Raw genomic sequence first — 19,985 nt, forward strand, 5'->3', positions numbered from 1 at the left:
TTGCCGATTAATCAAAGTGAATGGAATTTCTCGAAAGTGGCGGCCAAACGGTGGCAAGCGTCACCGCTCAAGTCCTACAGTTACTTCCCCTGATGGTGTTCGCAGATTATGCAAAAGACAAAATATTCCATAAAATACTTTATTTCATACATTGCCATCAAATATAAGACTTTTAGATCTTTTACATAAGGATCTATGCATTCTAAAGACAAGAGGGCAAACCGCCAGTCTCCTCATTGCCTCGCGCGCTCACCGTGGCATTGCCACCCGCCTCTTTGTCTGGCCGAGCAGATTTTCAGTGGTCTGTACGTCTCCATGATTTCATCATCAACTCATTTTATTTTGACACTTTGAGGCGCTTTGCACCAATATCTAAAAACAAACAAACCCAATGTTCCATGAGTGAGAGTGCATGTTCTTTTTATAAGCTTTACTCGTACCGAAGCGAATAGCTGTTTGTAGTCTAAAGGACAATTTCTAAGCGACAAGCTACACGTCATTACAGTGAAAACGACGTCTGTGAAGGTAAGGGCAGTTAAATATATCGCTTGGGCCAGATTCAAGCGCTGGCCTGTTGGGATGCCTGTAGGTATATGTAGTGTTTCTGAAAGGTTACAATGAATTTCACTTGACAACAAACCATTTAGGGGGATTCTTCAACAAGATATTATCAAGATGGACTTTTCTGGCCGATTCCCCAGTCTTCCTTTCCTGAGAGAATGCTGTAAGAATCTTGTCAAGTCTTACCGGTAACATAGCAAACTTCAACATTTGCACCGAGCGACTCCAGCACTTCAAGCCAGATCTGCTGTTTGGTAGAGAGTTTGTCTCCTGGACCTTTTACTTCAGCGATCTGTGATAATCATAAAAATAACAAACGCATATCAAATAAACTTCCATTACTGTAGATACTGTATGTTAACATTATGGTCGCTCTCCTCTCGAACGCGATTTTGTGTCTCCTCGGAAACGCTGAAGTCATGATTTCCTTTCGTATTGTTTTCTTATACACAAAGATCGTTGTATTCTCGCGTGGGGGTGGAAAGGGGTGGGGGAAGTCTAGCCTTAACATTTCTGAAGCCTATCACAAAACAACTGTTCCCCGGGATATGAGCAGCATCGATCTCTCTCTGTAAGAGATTGTCATCTCCGTTTCGCATTTCACGATAGGCTGGTAATTTTTACTAATGCCCTAGTCTAACAATCTACCAATTTATGTCAATGTCTTGTGTAATAAAATTAAAATTAAAAACAAAAAATTTACTTTAAAGCGCTACTTTTTGCTAGAAAATGCAACACGCTGTTTACTGACGGTTATTGGACTGCTTTGCGTGAAAGGTACAAGTAAAAGATTCTTACCCTGTAGTCCAGAGTGGAGGAATTCCACACCACAAGGTCCGGCAAACCAGATCGATGATAACGATAACCTTGAGCGAATCGAGTAAATATCCCGAACAAAACAGAACCACCCAGACAAGTAACAAGTTGCTGTGAAAAGATAACAAAATGGTCAAAGGGTTGTTACTAAGACGTAACCTATAAGATCACAGAAACTCCAAGTATTTATCAGAGTCAAGAAATAAATACATTAAAAAAGATGAAACTAATTCGCAACTTCTCACTTCCATGTCAATGAGACATCAAGCTCACTTCACGCGAAGTGAATTTCACCAAGCTAAACCCCCCAAAAAATACATCTGGATCCTGTTTTTGGTAAGGTCCCATAACTTCTGATGGATGCTACATATAAGTAATTGCGTCCGTTCTTCCTCTCTTCATTCCTCCATCACTCCTTCCTCCCTCCCTCCCTCCCTCCCTCACTCCTTCCTCCCTGCTTCTCTCCGTCCTTCCCTTCTCCGACCGCCTTCCTTCCTTACTCCCTCCTCGCTTCCTCATTCCTTCCCTCCACCCTCCCCCTTCCTTGCTTCACCTTCCTTCCCTCCTTCCTTCCTTCCTCCGTCCTCCCTTCCTCACTCCTTCCTTCCTTCTTTCCTTCCTCTCTCCTTCCTACCTTACTTCCTTCCTTCTTCCTTCCTGCCCTTCCTCACTCCTTCCTTCACCTACCTTCCTCCCTCACCCCTTCCTACTTCCCTCCCTTCCTTCCTCCCTCCCTCTCTTCCTCACTCCTTCCTCACCCCTTCCTTCCTCTGTCACTCCTTTCTTCCTCCCTCACTCTTTCCTCCTTCCCCCCCTCCCTTCCTTCCTCCTTCTCTTCCTCACTCCTTCTCCCTCCTTTCTCTCTTCTTTCCTCCCTCACTCTTTCCTCCTTCCCCCCCTCCCTTCCTTCCTCCTTCTCTTCCTCACTCCTTCTCCCTCCTTTCTCTCCTCTTTCCTCCCTCACTCTTTCCTCCCTGACTCCCTTCCTACTTCCTTACTCCCTTCCTCCCTCACTCCCTCCTCCCTTCACCCCCTTCCTCCTCCTTCCCGTCACCTCCCTCCTTCCTTGCTTCACTTTTCTTCCTCCCTCCTTCCTTCCTTCACCTCTCTCCCTCTCTCACTCCTTCCATTCTCCTTCCTGCCCTTCCTCACTTCTTCCTTCCTTCACCTACCTTCTTCACTCCTTTCTTCCTCCCTTCCTCCCTCCTTCCTCCCTCACTCTTTCCTCCTTCCCTCCCTTCCTTCCTTCCTCCTCCTCTTCCTCACTCCTTCTCCCTCCTTTCTCTCTTCTTTCCTCCCTCACTCTTTCCTCCCTGACTCCCTTCCTACTTCCTTACTCCCTCACTCCCTCCTCCCTTCACCCCCTTCCTCCTCCTTCCCTCCACCTCCCTCCTTCCTTGCTTCACCTTTCTTCCTCCCTCCTTCCTTACTCCTTCCTTCCTTCACCTCTCTCCCTCTCTCACTCCTTCCGTCCTCCTTCCTGCCCTTTCTCACTTCTTCCTTCACCTTCCTCTCTCCCGTCCTCCCTCACTCCTTCCTTTCTCCCTCCCTCCTTCCTTCCTTCCTTCGCCTACCTCCCTTACTCCTTCCTCCCTCCCTCACTCCTTTCTTCCTCCCTCCCTTGCTCACTCCTTCCTTCCTCCTTCTCTCACTTTCTCACTCCTTCCCCCCTCCTTCCTTTAACTTCCTTCCTCTATCTCTTTCCCTTCCTCATTCCTTTCATCCTTCACTTTCCTTCTCTCTCCTCCCTTCCTATCCTTCTTTCTTCCGTACCTCACCTCCCCCCTCCTTCCTTCCTCCTCCCTCCTTCCTTCCTAAACCAAAGCAAAACACAATTGCTTTTGGTAGTATTATTATTAAACACGCATTGTGTACACATTAAGAGGAATTTTTGACATGTCATACTTTTGCTTGTTCCACATTTGTAAACCGCTCCCAGCTGAGGCCTGCGCAGCTCTGTCCCTCATTATCCTTCCAGCTTGTGGACAGTATTTCCTGAAGTTTCTGAAAATAATATTATTGATTCAGCGCATTTAAAAGTAGATGATAAAGAACCCAGTTGTTCACAGCTGGGTTAAGCTAGTGTTACTCTACCTATGTGTCGCTGTGTGAAGCTACAGTCTAGTGTCACTCCGCAAGGCTTTCAAAATTTTTTCTTTAATATACTTTTAATTTTTTAATATTCAGCAAAATACATTAATTGTACAGTGGAACCTCAATTTAACAAAGTGCCAAGGGACTGGGGAAATTTGTTCGTTATATCAAGGGTTCGTTATATCGAAAACCTCGATATAATGAATTTGCGGAAAAACAACCAAAATGTTCGTCATATTGAGGTATAGTTAATAATTGTTTTTCAACGGTGTTAAGTTACACTACCCAGCATTTCCAGATCTGAATTATAACTGTTAGTAACATTTGTGCTTTAGGGACTGTTCACATGGAGGTGGGGTACCCCGGGAAGGTGAGGTACCCCTCCTACCTGTAGTTAAAAAAGTTAGCCTCCACATGCATCCTGGGGGACTGGGGTGAGGTTTAATACGCTATACATTATGTTCATCGCCGACAGGTCTTGTTCAAAATCCTTTCCATTTAAGTCGCATGTAACTTTTATTATCGTATTCTTTAAGATATTCCAATAGAAGTTACATTCCACCCATTCTGGAGTCCATGCCCTGACCTTTGGGGTTTTTTTTTGTTAGATTTGGGCTGACAAATGTTTAGATCTGAGCTTTTTGTTTTGTTATTGTTTCGGGCAAAACTTCAGCTTGATCCAGCAGATCAGCTTGACTATCGGACTCCACGCTTAAATTGTCGCTGGCACCGTCAACTTCTTCAGTATTTTCTTCACTAAAACTGTCTTTCTTGATGTTTTGAAGATGAAATCGCTGGAAAAGCTTACCAGGCTTGTTGGGGTTGACAGCCATGTTGTTTTGGCGGGCTTTGGGGAAATTCAGAATTAACCCCAGCTAGGTGGGTTTCCTCACTTTCAGCATTCACAGGGAGAAAACTCAACCCAGCCAAGCGGGTTACCCGGCCCGGCTGACCAGGCAACCCGCCTCGGTGGGGTACCCCACTTCTCATGTGAAGGCGATCAAGAAGAAAAGAGAGATTGGTTAACCCACGGAGGCGGGGTACCTCACCTTCCCGGGGTCCCCTACCTCCATGCGAACAGGCCCTTAATGCTTATATGAAGCTATGGTACACTGAACAGATCTGTACATAGCTACAGCACTGGAAAACTGAACAGGTGAACAAAATTTTAACAACAGAAAACTACTACTAAAATTGCTAAGAGGATTTCGTTATATCAAGGTTCTGTTCCATACATTTTACTGTAACTTCGGCTGGGTTGAAGAATATCATTTGTTATACTGAGGACTTCGTTATATAGGGGTTCGTTAAATCGAGGTTCCACTGTATGTACTTTGAACAAATGTTTAGCTCATTAGACATTATGCGAGTAAACAAACAATTATTGATTGATTGATTGATATGTATATTATCTTGGATTTCCATGAACTTGTTGAGATCTATAATTTTTTTTAGCTTTTATTGCTTTCAAATAATTATTACAACTATTAATAATTATTCATTGCCAGTGAAACCAGGCTTCTCTATTGCTCAAAAACAAAGAATTCAATTCATGTATTTAAAAAGACTGACAATGTACATGTACCTCAACTGATGCTTCTCTGATTTGCTCCAGCCTCCTGTCAATCATTTCTTTGCGGCAGGTGTAAAATGAGTCAAAGCACATGTCTAAAGGTGCAGCCTAAAAACAAGGAAACTCTGCAGCTTAAATCTTCAAGAAGATGCTAAAACAATACAAAAATTCCGGGAAATGGATGTAGCAGCACAAAGACTAAAATTATACAATGTATAAACCCATGATACAAAAAAGAGTTTGTAGTTACAGTGGAATCCCGTTTTATGGACACCAGCTTAATACGGACAAAGTTACAGACTATTTTAAATGATTACATGTACATTGTAAGTAACATTTTGAAGTACATGTACTGAGCAAACATTATTTAATTTTAGTATGGAACCACTTGAACAAGCATAAAACATAAAGACATAAAACACTGTTCTGTTGCTTTTTAATTGTATGCTTTAGTCTTGAGTCCAAAAAACATAATTTCAAAAAACGTGTTTGTGATGACTTTATTGTAAGAGCCTGCTTAATTCAGACACCTGGATAATACAGACACCAGTTGTGTGTCCCTTTGGTGTCCGTATTAACCCAGTTCCACTGTATACAGGCAAACCTCATCAGTCTGACTACCAATGGTCCATCTACATGTACATGTTAAGTTGCGTTAACAGGGTGGCTCAGCATTAAAGGGGTAAATGACACAAAATTATGTTCAAAATGATTACTTTCTCAGCCTCTCTGGGGGGGCAAATGAAAGTAGCGTCAATAACAAGGTGATTATATTAACAGGGTGTACATGTACCTGAAAAGGGCTACGAAAGGCATCAGGAATCCCACTTGAGAAAATAATGTCCCACATGAGTAAGCAATAGAGAGAGGAGAAGGTGGATCCCTCGCCGTGAATTCCTTGGTCAAATCCCTGCTGTCGGTAATATGACAGTGCGTATTCCTCCACTGCGCAGAAGGTTTTTGTGCCATGGTTGACCTCACCATCTTGGTCAATTTCAGGGGCAATGAAGACACCAAGCTCAGCACATCTTGTTCCAGAGATGGTGATCTGTATTGATCGGAAAGTAGTGTGTTAGCCCCTTTTACCTTTTACCTCAAGAAACAACCTGGCTAATACATGTACATGTGCTGGTGTACAAGCAACTCATACATGTTAGTTGTGGTATTAACTTGTTTTGATTTATATCAGTTTTAAAACCAGTTTATAGTAATGAATCTGACACAAACTAAGGAAACTAATAAGAAAACTTGTTTGAAAAAATAAAATTTCAAACAAAAACCAAATTAATAAACCACAACATTTACATACTGTACATCTACATGTATTGTACCTGGATTTTTGAAAACGGTTTTACTGAAATTATGCATCTTTGAAATCAGCACAATAAAAACATGAGGTTTGCCGGTCTTTTTTCCTTCTTCACTCTTCTCATATCTCCTTTCTTATCTATTTTATGTCATTTTACAGCTCATTGAGACCAAAATAATTGTGTTTGAACATCCTTGCTGAAATTTCCATTGACCATGCACAGTTATTTGATAGCTGATTACAGTGTAACACTAATCGCAAATTTGTGGAACTACTGTTTTACCTACAAAGTAATTCATAAATTTTCATTGAAAAGTGACAAGAAAGATGTTTGGAGAATTCTTGAATGTCACTCACATTTTCTTTGCACAGTAGTCTATAAACTTTTACCGAAAAAAATATACATTGGAGCCTCACACGTGACCAATTACTCACATCAGCTTTCACTACCATTACTTACACTCTTGGGGGGGCTGGGTTCTTTCAAATCAAGATCTGCAAATTCCTCGCATTTTTTCTTCTTTTCTTTTTGAAATGCAGGTGAAGAGAGGATACGCTTGGCTCGTTGTACCAGTGCAAGATGACGACCAAACCGGACATGTGGGTCAGACAAGCCTAGTCGGATAACCTCCATGGCCTATTAATAAATAAATTTATTTTAATAATTATTAAAGGTTGTTGAACTCAAGTTGTTTGTTTGCTGAATTTGCTGGTTATCCTTGGAGTGGCTTCATTTTTAGTATATGGACTTGTTTTTGTGTAAAATAATAATAATAATACAGTCGAACCTCCCGTAAGCGACCACCCATAATGTCAAGGATATGTGGTTGCTTACAGAAGGCGGTTGCTTACAAGAATCAGACCACAGGGAGTCTAAATTTAGTGTTGGTAACAGAGACCTGACCCTTTTGCCAGTGTCTAACGAAACCCATAGTAATAACTTTTCTTACCTACAAGTATATTAAGACTGGGCCAAAAGCATTCTAGGCAAAAAAAAAAAAAAAAGTCTTAGGGTCTATGGTGTTTATTGTTTGTATCTCACAGCGATTGAGACAATTATTGCGAAAGAAACTTGATTCTTTTATTACTCCAAGTAGCGCTGTCTAAATTTTTCAGGAACGGAACATAAGCAAAAAGACAAGACAGATAAAAGATAAGAGAGTTTTCTCCTACAAGGGATTCAATCTAATTAAAGTTTATTTCAGTGTGAAGTATAGTTCATGTGTATTTTATCAATTGCTTCAATGCTAAGCTATATCAGGAAACACTTCTGGTTGCTCCGACTGTAAGATTTATGGTGTCCGCTGTAATGATGTGGCCAATATGTTACAGTGAAACATTTTTCAGTTTCCGCCTGTGAGCGATACAGCAGATTGTGTGTCTAGTGGTCGCCTACGGGAGGTTAAAAACAATTGAAAATATTAAACAATCATCTCTAAAAGTGGCCGTTTACAAGAGGTAGTCGCTTACGTGAGGTGGTCGCCTACGAGAGGTTCCATCTATAGTGATTTGACTTGGAAACTTTTGGTATTTTGGAAAAGTGGTCGCTGATGAGAGGTGGTCGCTTACGAGAGGTGGTCGCAAAGGGGGATTCGACTGTACCACATATAGGGTTGTCATGACATTTTTGGCCACTTTTTTACATTGAGCTGTGCACCCGAAACAATCTGGTTGCTTTCTGAGTAAAATGACCCTAAAGTCATCAAGATCAGCCATAACATCAAGGTTCTTTCAAGGGTATTCAGCTGGAACAGGTGTTACAGGTTATCACCTACTAACTTTTCAGCACTATTCACTGCACTATGCATAATATCATCTACTGTGTTGGCCTTCCCCCTTGCAGATCATTGTATATGTTTAGATTAATAGATTATTTCAGATTTAAAAACAGGTATAATAAGGCTCTTTTCAAATCAGTACAGCTACAATGTACGATGAACTCATTATTACTAAAGGAATTTGGGTGCTAATGTTAGTCAGAAAATGCACTGTACATGTAGTGCTATGGATTGGTGCCAAAATAATGCAACATGTATTAAAACGTTTCAAATAACACAGTTATATTATTGTATGCTAAATGTACTTGCATTGCACGACAATTTTTTTTTCTCGTGAGAGCAGGTGTTTAGCACAGGGAGGTGGGGAGAAAGAAGGCTCCTTTTAACTGTTATAAACTACATGTATTACAGCTGTCCATACCATACCATAAGTTTAAATACATGTATTACTGCTAATATCAGTAATTTTATCACTGTTTCTGAAACTTTATTATTAATTTACCTTTTCAGGATTTTTTAAGTGTTGATGTAAATTCAGTGCCAATCTGTCAAACCAGCGTCCACGTGAATCAAAGCAAAACACATCTTGTTGGAGCAAAATGTCCAGCTGATTCACGGCTTTGTCATATTGCCGCCACTTCTGCAACACCTCCACTCCAAAATAGCACATCTTAGTAATGGCCCACTCGGCAGTGAAGCATCGCAAGTGCTCTGGAAGATGAGCTGCTGGAAAGTTTGAATCATTTTTGAGTTTGGCCAGAATGTCATTGAACTTCTCGGATGCTTCAGGGTAGAAGCTGTAAGCCTGTTCAAAATTGTTACTTTCTAGCGCCATAAACATTTCATGCTTTTGCTGATAAGCATCTGCAAAGGCAATGAGACTGTCACGAGAATGGAACACTGGTGTGCGTCTGTCAATCATATAGGCTGGGTAGACAACTTTGCCAATGTTAGCAAGAAACAGAGTTGACCTAAAAAGTCAGATGAGATTATTCAGCACTAAAACTCATTTTATCGTAATGGTAAATAATTCAACAGAATTTACATGAAAGAAAACAATAAACGCTCAGAAGGGTGCTTCTTACCAGTTTTAGCTACAGTATGTACAGTACATGTATCTAAGGGTATTCCACTATCTAAAAACATAGATCAGCTGTATTGTTTAAGCAAATACATTGCACAACGTACAGCTGTATGCAAAGGAAATGTGGGTCATGGTTCAACTGTCAATGATTGATAATGGGCCCTTTTCTCACTTTCCAGTGTACACCTATTAATGAAATTAAAAAACAACTGTATCAAAGGAAAACTTACTAGAGAACTGTCCATAAGATAACAGACATTCTGTATTGATAGCTAGTAGAATTAAGCATTATTTCTGTAAAATAAAGGTTAGGTTTGATTAATACAAAGCTTACAGTTGCTGAGCCCGTCCATTGTTTCCAGTATCCTCCTCATCTGGGATGACGTTCATCGTAAACAGCAACAAAACTCGGCTAAACACTTCTCTGGGAACAGCAGCCACTCTGACACAAGACCCAAGGACTTGCTTGGCTCTGTTTATAAAAAGAAAATCAATAGAAAATGACTGAGGTGTCTGGCTTTGTTTGAAAAATTCTTGATATAAAAAAAAGATCTCTTCACTTCTGCCTCCCCAACCCCAAATCCCTGGACCAAGACAGGTATCAAATTCCCTCCTTTTGGTTGATTTACATGTACATGTTAACTTCCCTTTCAAGTACATTAAGTACATTATTGGATATCCTGGATCCACACTGGTTGTATGTTTGATACATGTAAATTCCTAGGGTGCAGACAGAAAGACAAACCTTCATCCAGGGTTCTCCTTCTGGTTTGATGAGACATTACATTAATCCTCACGTGTACCTCTTTAAAACAACACTTTTGAAGCTTCCAAAGAGTGTCTTCTGGTTCTCAGCAAGGCTGACTATTGTCTCTATTGTGTCTTCCTTGGTGCCTCCCTTATTTCCAGTAGAAATATGAAGAGATTTAACCAAAAGCTTCAACTCTGGAGAAGCAATAAGCTTCAGTGTCTCTTGAAGATTTGTGAGTTCACCTTCATCTTCCAGAAAACCTGTCCAAAAAAATGTGGCAATTTATGGCATGTTATGTCTGAGATTAAATAATTTTTATCAGATCGATAATTATTAGAGCAATAAAAAAATATAGCAGAGCAATTTATGTGACAATAACTTTACCTTTATGAATGAGGCAATCTAAAACTGGTTTCAGATTTCTGCAAATCTTTGGGTATTCCAGTTTACTACATCTAAACCAGCCACGTTTACGCTGGAAAAGACGAATGTACAGTTTCTGTTCCTCTAGGGACATTTCATTGAATAAATCAATGATGTTGTTGTCTTGTTCATTAAATAACCTCCTGTCATCCTCATTAGACAATACAGTACTCAAAACCAACTTAAAATTGGCCAAGTAATATGGTTCATAATCTTTCTGTTCTTCAGCTTGACTTTCTGGATTTTCTTCTTCTAAGTTTTTGTTGGGTACATGTATTTTAACACTTTCAACACAGTTTGATGGAAGCTTTGAAAGATCTTCAGATGTAGGCATGTTTAGATTTGTTTGCAAGACTTTGCCATCATTTGTACATTCTTTGAAATTGTTTGCAATCTCAACAGCTGGGTGTTTAGCATGCACACCTTGACTAGAGAAATGTCCCTTAGTAATACCATTAAATGCATTAGGGGAATCCCCCTCAGTTATTCCACTATCTGCACACAAGTGACCATCATTCAAAGTAGCTACTTGTGAGAGTCTACCATCAGTTTTCCAAATTCTTGACCTCATCATGCTTTGATCAGTGACTGGAAACGAAACCTTATCGTTGTCACCTTTTGGGAAATCTGAGCCAAGCAACCCACTTTCTTTGCAGCGTGATCTGTTCTCAAGCTGTTGTAGATGATCATCAGGTTTGTTGTTTCCGGTATTTGAATGACAGTCATTGTCACAGTTGGCATCCAAGTGTTTGTTTATCTTGGAAAGGAGAACAGCTCTACCACACATTGGGCAGTCAACAGTTTTGGGGCTGCACGGTCTCTTTAGCCACGCCGCTATACCTGTCTTTGTATTGCTATGGTGTGTTTCTTTACGTGTAAGAACTTTGACTGATTCAGGATTTGTACTTCTCCCATGCGAGCTGTTTGTGTCGTGAGATTCTTGGCCAACATCATCCTCGTCATCTTTGGCATTCAACTGAATATAAATGGAATCTGTAAGATCATCTGTAGTTCCCTTTTTTCGTTTACGTGAAAGAGGTAAGTTTAACTTTGTTCTTTTGCGATCCATTCAGATCTGTTTGACTGTAGGTGTTATAACCTCAAGTTTAACCTAGTTTTCTGGAAAACTAACATGCCGCACGAAGTGTCAATAAAGCTTTCAGATGTATCGAGGCACAGAAAAAAACATTAAGGTAGGATCACGATCACAAATTAAGGATTTTTAGCTTGCCAGAAGCTAACAGAGTGGTAAGATTTTCGATGTTCTGCTCTGAATGTCCTGCATTTCTCCCGCCATTTTGAAAAAGTGTCGCCCGCAGTTCCTTGCCAGCGGAGAATATCTTAGAGTGAAAACGAGGTTTTATTACCAGTCCCTCTCCAAATTCTTTCACGAAAACAAAATGGCGGAAGAGGAAGGTCTCCTCTGCGATGACTTCTTCACCCGTTAAAGAACATTTTATGAACTGCAATGGCGTCTTGTTCCAATCCAACGAGCAATAATTCGTCTGGATCTACAGAAAAACTTGGAATTAGTGGGGATGGTTTTGCTCCACCATCACACATCAAGACTGGCTCTCCGACATCTGCCAAAACAGAGAAAGAAGAAAGTTTCATGGCGTCGGACCTTTTTTGTCAGAGAATGGGAGTAATGATCAATAAAAAAGATGTGCAGGAACTACTAGAAAAACAAGCAGAGACGTAAGTTTATGCAGAAAAAGTGCTTCGAACGATGACGACTCATTTATTTATACAGCGCATGTAAAACGATAGTGATTTAATACATTGCTTTGGTCTGGAAATTTATCGACGTTGTGAATGAAAGGTTAAGTTTTGCATCGTGCACACGCACATTTAGAATTACTAGCAATAGGTTGATCATCGGATTTGAGTTTATTAAATAATGGTTAACTGACAGGTTGAGAAAAGTTGAAAAGACTAATGCAAAATTTGGAAGATCGGTTGTTTGATTTAATAAGGCTGGTTACATATGGGCAAGTTTTCCTCGCAAAATTTGTATTTAACAAGTTTAGTATCCAAGTGCCTAAGACAAAACTTGTCAAGTTTTTCCCCCTTGAGAAGTCTCCTTCTTCAGGAAAACTCATTATAGAATTGTTCATCCTTGACATATGAACAACAACAAATTGTCAAGGAAAACCAATGTATGGTTGATGTGTGCAAATGGGTGCAGTGAATTGATTGAGTGATCAATTGATGGATGGATGGATGGATTGTTTGTTGGTTGATTAGTTGGTGAAGTGGTACAAATGTAGGTTGATTACACAATGGAATAAATGTGATGGAATATTGATTGATTTAGGTTGGTGTAACATATCAGCATGCATGTGCTAATTAGCACCTATTATATGTTATATTTTGTATACGCATATTTAAGTAGGCTAACACGTTTATGTAAATGCAGAAAGCACACGCGGCCTGTGTGCAGGAGTCGGATGAAATAAAGTCTTCGACAACATATTACATGGTGGCAGCGGTGGGCCGACAAGGTTGGGCAAGGTTGGGCCGACAGTGTGAAGAAAATTGATCCGGCACTAAAACCATACTGGCCCCTACCAGATGACATATCGATAGAAGATGGGCTGTTACTTCTTGGAAGCCGTGTCATAGTGCCTGAATCCTTGAGAGGCAACATCTTGCAGCAAATTCACGGAGGGCACCTTGGTATGGAAAAGTGCAAGCTACGAGCCAAATCCTGTGTTTATTGGCCGAGCATATACAGGGAAATAGAACATCTCGCAAACTCTTGTCACGTTTGCCAGAAATACCACAATTCCCAACAAAAGGAGCCGATGATACCATCAGAAATTCCTTCAAGACCGTGGCAAACAGTGAGCGCAGATCTGTTCTGTGTACAACAGTCGTGGTTCCTCATAATTGTCGACTACTATTCCAAGTTCCCGTTTGTCAAGAAACTTCACAACCTTACAACCAGAGCCGTTGTGAATGAGATGAAAGTGATATTTGCAGAAAATGGAATTCCAAAATCTCTCCAATGCGACAATGGTCCGCAGTTTACATCCAACGAGTTCCAACAAATGGCCAGCCAATATGGTTTTGAAATTGTGACGTCATCCCCTCATTACCCACGTGGCCATGGGTTCGTCGAACGCCAAGTCCAGACAGTTAAGAAGATGATTCTAAAATGCAGAGAGACCAAAGAAGACATAGATTTGGCCCTGTTGGCTCTACGAACAACGCCCCTCAGTTCCAGTATACCATCACCGGCTGAACTACTGAATAGCCGAGTATTCAAATCCACACTTCCTGGTAAGATCCAGCCATCAAAGAATCAAGAAGAAGTTAGAGATTGGCTCAAAGTGAGACAAGACAATCAGAGCTACTACTACAACAGGCATACTAGGGATCTCCCTGAACTACACAGGGACCAAGCCATCTTTGCACAAGATCCAGTGAGAAAAACGTGGAGCCCTGCTAGAGTCATAGATCGAGGAAATACACCCCGCTCATATATTGTACAAACTAGAGCTGGTGCCCAACTACGAAGAAATAGGATCCATCTTAGACCAAACAATGCTTCCAACAACCTGGCAAACAACTTGTCTAGCTACATTCCCCAAGGAAGTATGACTACACAATCTTCAAGCGACAATCCACGAGAGTCCACCTCAGCAGATAATTCAGCAAACAACCCGTCGAGAAGCAATGCACGACCCTCAAGCGCCAATCCACAATGTTCCACCTTAGCAGAAACCGAGGGAGGTCCAAGAAAATCTCGCTCGGGACGTGAAGTCCGGGCACCAGAAAGACTTAACCTCTGACTCTTGTTTTAGTAGATATTATTAGTATGATGTATGATCTCTAGACAGTGAACCCTTTTCGAATGAATGTTTTTGTTTTGTTTGTTTTCGTTTCAATTAACATAGCTTTTTAAAAGAAGGGGATGTAACATATCAGCATGCATGTGCTAATTAGCACCTATTATATGTTATATTTTGTATACGCATATTTAAGTAGGCTAACACGTTTATGTAAATGCAGAAAGCACACGCGGCCTGTGTGCAGGAGTCGGATGAAATAAAGTCTTCGACAACATATTAAAAGAAGGGGACTGATTGATTGGTTGATAAATTGATTATTTGTCAATTTAGATGATTGATTATTGTTAATTTGTTTAATATTATTGACAGGTTGAAAAAATTTGAAAAGACTAATGCAAAATTTGGAAGATTCAATGACTTGTCTGCTACACGATATTTACACCTGAATCAACAGCTGAAAAATCACACCAAGATGTTGGTGGACATGAAAAAAGACTTGGATTCTGTCTTCCGAAGAATAAGGTGGGGGAGTTTCCTTTTAGTTTATCATCTGAGTTCCATCAGTAAATTGTATAATTAATTTTTTTATGGTAACAAAATGAACAGATTGAATGTGGCAGGTGGTCCCTGGGCAGCATTGCTCAATGCTGGCATTACTCTCAATGGCAAAAGTAAAGTCAGAGCTCAACCTAGTGTCTGTAGCATGAAGCAACTAGGAGTATTGTTACTCCCCCTTGGATGGGTTGCTGGTCCATCACAGGATTAACCCCAGAATTATGTCGCCAGTATCTGTATAATACACCAGGGTGAAGAGAAACAACATGGAGCAAAGTTTCTTGTCTAAAAAAACAACACAGTAATGCAGAGACCAACGTAGACTTGAACCACCGACCCTCCAATCTTCCGACTGTGCAATTGAAAGTCTGACATGCTAACCTTTACACCTCCCCTCCTCCATTCACCATTGCACTGACATTACTCTTGACTGCTCCTAAATGCACTGGCAGTTTTGGTTAGTCTTACCAGGGGCCCGTTTCTTGAAAGTCCTGGTAACTTGCCGGGCCTGATAAGTGTCTTTGGTGATAAATGTTTCTTAAGCAGAAGTCAATTTTTGTTAGCTTTGAATACTAAATTTGAAAATCTTATAATTCTATGAAAGCGTTGGCCAAGGACCAAGTCTGTAATCACTGTGTAATCGGCAAAAACACATTTAAAAATCTACTTATCAGGCCCAGTTTGTTACCAAGACTTTCAAAAAACGGGCCCCAGTTTCGTTAGCTTTTGTCAATACAAATGCTGGTGAAGGGGTTATCCCCAAATTATCTATTTATTGACAGCTTCTTTAAAGTGCTCTTAATATTTTTATTTTGAAACAGGTAGTACTATAATAATAAATTATTGACAATAATTGTTAACATGCTCAACTTTAGAGTGTTAGGCAGAAAAATCATCTTTTTGTTATAGTCATTATTTTTTGTCTCTTGTCCATCTAGGTAACCAATTAGCCATTTTTCATTAATTTTGTGTTTAATATATCAGAACGTTGAAGACCAAGCTGACAAAGCAGTATGGGCCTGCATTTTATGGTAACTTTCTCTGTTATTTTTAACTTCATGTAAGGTGCTTGTTTTACAGGATATAATTTTTGGTTTTGTTTGTCAAGAGGAAATAAGAAAGAATAAATTATAGTTAAGCAACAGGACTGGAAATGAATGTTCAAGGGTTTAAGAAAGTCATGCATGTACATGTGTCCCAGAGACGACAAGAAATATGCCTGCTTATGCAGGAATAAAATAAAGCATTTGAAAATATTCACCTACTCGAGCCTCTGTTGCTACTGTGCCTTGTTTCACTCACTGGACTGTAAAATGTTTTCTAAAGTTGTGAACACATTTTTCTGAATACCTTGTAACTGTTCATGTTAGCGACATATCAACTCTAAAATGATATCACCTTAGTCTGCATTTTGGCAATAGGAAGGCCTTCCTCTGTGAATTAACTACATATTAAGTTTCCTTTTCCAAAGAAGGCATCATAAAGGAGTAAATACCATGTCTGAAGGTCGGTGTTTTGAACTTCTCCTATGTTAGCTTGTGCTTGTGTTATTGATACGAGGGTTTTTCTCCAGGTTTTCTGGTTTTCCTTCCTACTCAAAAACCAACACTTCTAATTTCCAATTTGACCTGGAATGCACAGACACCTTTGAATCAACAATTGTGGCCAAAACTTGTGAAGAAAACTGCAAATTTTAAGCATATATTTCAATCTACCTTAAAGAAAACACCGCCTGGAGAGTAGCAAACTTTCACTCCCCCCTCCCCCTAACTCAATGTTGCTTTGAAGGCCGGACGATGACCCAGCCTTTGTTTCATTGGCAGAGCAACACTGATGAGGGAGATGGGGGGCTGTGTTGTTGACATATCATTGTAGTGGTCGAATTTGGAGATCGACTTAAAGTTTCTTAACAGTTTTGACAATGATTGAAGTTTCTCAGTGGAGAGCTCTTTGGTGCTCTATGGGTAAACAAATTACGTTTATGTTTATATTTATGTTTTTTAGCCACCTCAGCTAGTATACAGAAACTGGAGGAAGAGCTTGGAGCGAGCATTGAGAATGAAGATACCGCTTCTTTAAGTACATTGACTGAAAGCAAAGAATTTAACAGCCAGACCAAAAGTAAAGGACTTGAAGCTAAGAACACAGAGCAAGATCAGGTTATGCAACAGAAAACTGGAGAAGATATAAACCAATGCAAAGCAGATACCAGCACAAACCAGGGCAGTGATCACTCTATGGAAAACACAACTTCTCAAGCCTCCGAGGCTAACGACAATGCCCCTTTTAGCAGCAACAAATCTATTAATAGGACAGTAGAAGCTGAGGCCATTACTGGGAAGGTGCTGGGCACAGCTAACATGAGCCAAATTGAACAAGGCACTTATGAGACAGTAGAAACAGATGACATTAGTAATAAAGAATACATTTGTGATAAATCACAGACAGCAGGCACTAGTGATAGGACACAGGAATTAGACACTGGTGACACAACTGAGACAGTGGACACAAGTGACAGGACACAGACAGTAGACATTGGTGACATAACTGAGACAGTGGACACAAGTGACAGGACACAGACAGTAGACACTGGTGACATAACTGAGACAGTGGACACACGTGACAGGACACAGACAGCAGATGCTGTTGGCACAACTGAGATAGTGGACACAAATGACAGGACGCAGACAGTACATACTGGTGGTATGGCTGAGACAGTGGACAGACATGTTGGGACACAGACAGTACATGTAGATGCTGGTGGTACAACTGAGACAGTGGACACAAGTGACAAGACAGACACCAGACGCTAGCAACACACCTCAAACATCAGACACAAGGTACAAACAGATGTTAGATACAAGGCACGTGCAGTGCAGTGTACGTTAGACACTGATGGCACAACTCAGTAGTACGATAGACGCAAGTCAAAAGAGTTAGGCAGGAGACTCTTGACACAACACAACAAGTGGACACTAGTGGCATGACTTGGAAGCATGGTGGAAATCAAGCCTACGTTACTCAAAACTTTGAACTAAACTGACATGTAAAGGTTACAAGTGGACACGAGTGAAATGGGTCGAAAGTAGACTTTGAAGACTGCGATTAAACTGGTGCTATGACAGTAAGCACCAAAAATACCAATCTGTCTCAAAATTTAACAAATACAACGGTAATTGAATGCAGTGGATGTCAGGTCTCACTGTTAGGATGATCCTTTGAAGAAAGGGAGGGGGATCAGTGCAATCCTCCATACTCTTATTTTGTCATAATCCAAAACCAGAGCAAATCGGAGAATCCCGTAAATACATAATTCCCTGCCACTTGAAAGGTACACCACAGAGTGGCAAAGCCCACCCACTCTCCTACCAAAATTGTACGTATATATATTAATATATATTGAAGTTAAGGTGGGTTACACCAGAACGAGAAATACAATTTCTGCATAATTATATTGATTGCGTGACCGCCTATCCACTTTGGGGGTATAGCTTCAAGGTGGCAGGGTACCTCAATGCCTTCACTATCAAGCTTTTGTAAGGCGTGCTCGATTGGGACCAACCCGCTTATTGGATTGAGGCGTTTTATCCCAATGGGACACGTCCTAAGTCATTAAGTGTGTATGTTTGTCCATTACTATAAAATGTTTGAGTTTGAATGAAATAAATTATGTCTTGACAAGGCATGTCTGCCCTGTAGATTAACATAAATTACTCAACTGGTCATGCTTCGGTAACGCAACAAAATGGACACTGTTGGAAAAAACACTTTACAGTTAAATTTGAGAGTCTTGTCTTTAAAATAGCGAAGATATAGATCTGTAAATACAGGAAGTTTGGCAGACGTTTGTCCAACATCTGTAAAAGTTTCAGGATTTTAACGAAGCTTTTTGTTAACTGGCCTACATCAAATTATGGAGGTCTATGACGTCTGTGGTAGCACAAAAGAGTACCTGACCACCCGCAAATTTTGAAACAAGTAAAGCCTTCCACGGTTTTGTTTTCAACTTTTGATAACGATCAATTAGCGAATGTCCATCGACACTACTTGAAAGAGCGCCTTAAAATTAGGAAATTAATTAGCTTGCCAAGTATGAAATTGATATGTCAGAACAGAGCGAAGATACAGCTCTGCAAAGTCGCGAAATTTTGAGGACGTTTTATATCGTGGGGGACACAAACTTGCCCGCCACCTGCATCATACACAAACGTCTGTAAAATCTCGCGACTTTGCGAATGTATCTCCTCGTTAGTTGAGCATTAATTACGTTTATTGATTTTTGCTAATTAGGTGCGTATCATATGACGTCACTAAGCTTGTCGGAACGCGAGCTTCGTTGATCGGTCAGTCACAAGCTCGTTTCATAGGGCAAGCACGTCAACCCGACCCTCCCTCCCACGGAGGTCTACTGATTCAGCTAAGACGTCGTTCGCTTCTCAGCAATGTCAGTCTGACTCAATAAACTTGTTGCCTAAAGCTCTCGTTGTATGGTTATTGAGAGCGCCTGATTTTCAACATGCCACTCTCAGACTTGGCAAATTTATAGAGTTTAAGGCATTTTTTCCAGCGGTGTCGACGGATTTTCGCTAACTAGTCCTTGTCAAAAGCTTAAAAAACCCTACAAGGGTCAATTGTGCAAACGGTCACAAACGCATTGTAATTATAATGTAGAGTTTTCGTGACATCACCATCGCGCATGTAACGAAAAAGTTGTTTACCCCTCGATCGGTCAACGAGTGAAGGTCAAACTAATGCGCTTTTATCACGTCGGCTGTGCTGATGTTTGTCATAGCGTGCTAACTTTTCTAAAAGTCAATCTTATAGAAAAGCAAAACTTATTTGTAATTTCTTTCGTGTTCAAATTTAGCTAAATTTCTTTTAAACTCAAGTTTTCCTACAAGGCATGGGATCAGTCAACCATTCCCCTGACGTGACAAGCCGGTTTTACCATACAGGTTTCTGTAACAAGTTTGAACCTTAAGATACACAGGCATCTAACCAAACCCGTTGTATCTTGTTTGACTTGCTCCGTTACCAATAAGAAGCGACCCTCCAAGATAAAGGCGAATTTTGGTGGATTAAATCCTGGCAAGATTTCAAGACAACAGAGCAAAAAAACAAAGGGCAGTTAACCTCTGACAGAAGATGAAGGGAAGATGAACCTCAAAGTTGATTTCCAAGCTAGAAAGGGCCGTCTTTAGAGGACATAAAATTTAAATTTCACTGTACTGATAATTTGCAAAA

The 19,985-nt window shown here is 40.5% G+C and overlaps 2 protein-coding genes across 2 annotated transcripts; one reads left to right on the forward strand and one right to left on the reverse strand.

The window, feature by feature from the left end:
* Nucleotides 1-127: 127 nt before the first annotated feature.
* LOC146468262 (fanconi-associated nuclease 1-like) lies at nucleotides 128-11,704 on the reverse strand. Its single transcript, XM_085125068.1, has 11 exons — nucleotides 10,351-11,704; nucleotides 10,019-10,226; nucleotides 9,550-9,687; nucleotides 8,634-9,102; nucleotides 6,814-6,990; nucleotides 5,838-6,092; nucleotides 5,057-5,152; nucleotides 3,283-3,381; nucleotides 1,360-1,488; nucleotides 748-853; nucleotides 128-372 (listed from the first exon to the last, which is right to left on the reverse strand). Exons 1-11 carry the CDS (start codon nucleotides 11,456-11,458, stop codon nucleotides 338-340), a joined length of 2,820 nt encoding a protein of 939 aa, XP_084981194.1. The 5' UTR covers nucleotides 11,459-11,704; the 3' UTR covers nucleotides 128-337.
* Nucleotides 11,705-11,784: 80 nt separating this feature from the next.
* On the forward strand, nucleotides 11,785-17,706 carry LOC146468263 (uncharacterized). The gene is made up of 4 exons (XM_085125073.1): nucleotides 11,785-12,087; nucleotides 14,556-14,708; nucleotides 15,726-15,772; nucleotides 16,746-17,706. The coding sequence occupies exons 1-4, from the start codon at nucleotides 11,858-11,860 to the stop codon at nucleotides 17,552-17,554; spliced, it is 1,239 nt and encodes a 412-aa protein (XP_084981199.1). The 5' UTR covers nucleotides 11,785-11,857; the 3' UTR covers nucleotides 17,555-17,706.
* Nucleotides 17,707-19,985: the final 2,279 nt, after the last annotated feature.

This window comes from Pavona decussata, unplaced genomic scaffold, assembly GCF_977016875.1.
Source record: "Pavona decussata unplaced genomic scaffold, jaPavDecu1.1 SCAFFOLD_133, whole genome shotgun sequence".
Taxonomy (NCBI): domain Eukaryota; kingdom Metazoa; phylum Cnidaria; class Anthozoa; order Scleractinia; family Agariciidae; genus Pavona; species Pavona decussata.

Coding starts and splice junctions, on each gene's coding strand:
- LOC146468262 (XM_085125068.1), bottom strand. CDS start 11,458: ATGGATCGCAAAAGAACAAAGTTAAACTTACCTCTTTCACGTAAACGA. Junction 3,382..5,056: donor TCAGAGAAGCATCAGTTGAG/GTACATGTACAT, acceptor TATTATTTTCAG/AAACTTCAGGAAATACTGTC. Junction 373..747: donor TGAAGTTTGCTATGTTACCG/GTAAGACTTGAC, acceptor GTTTGTTTTTAG/ATATTGGTGCAAAGCGCCTC.
- LOC146468263 (XM_085125073.1), top strand. CDS start 11,858: ATGGCGTCTTGTTCCAATCCAACGAGCAATAATTCGTCTGGATCTACA. Junction 12,088..14,555: donor CTAGAAAAACAAGCAGAGAC/GTAAGTTTATGC, acceptor TATTATTGACAG/GTTGAAAAAATTTGAAAAGA. Junction 14,709..15,725: donor TCTGTCTTCCGAAGAATAAG/GTGGGGGAGTTT, acceptor TTAATATATCAG/AACGTTGAAGACCAAGCTGA.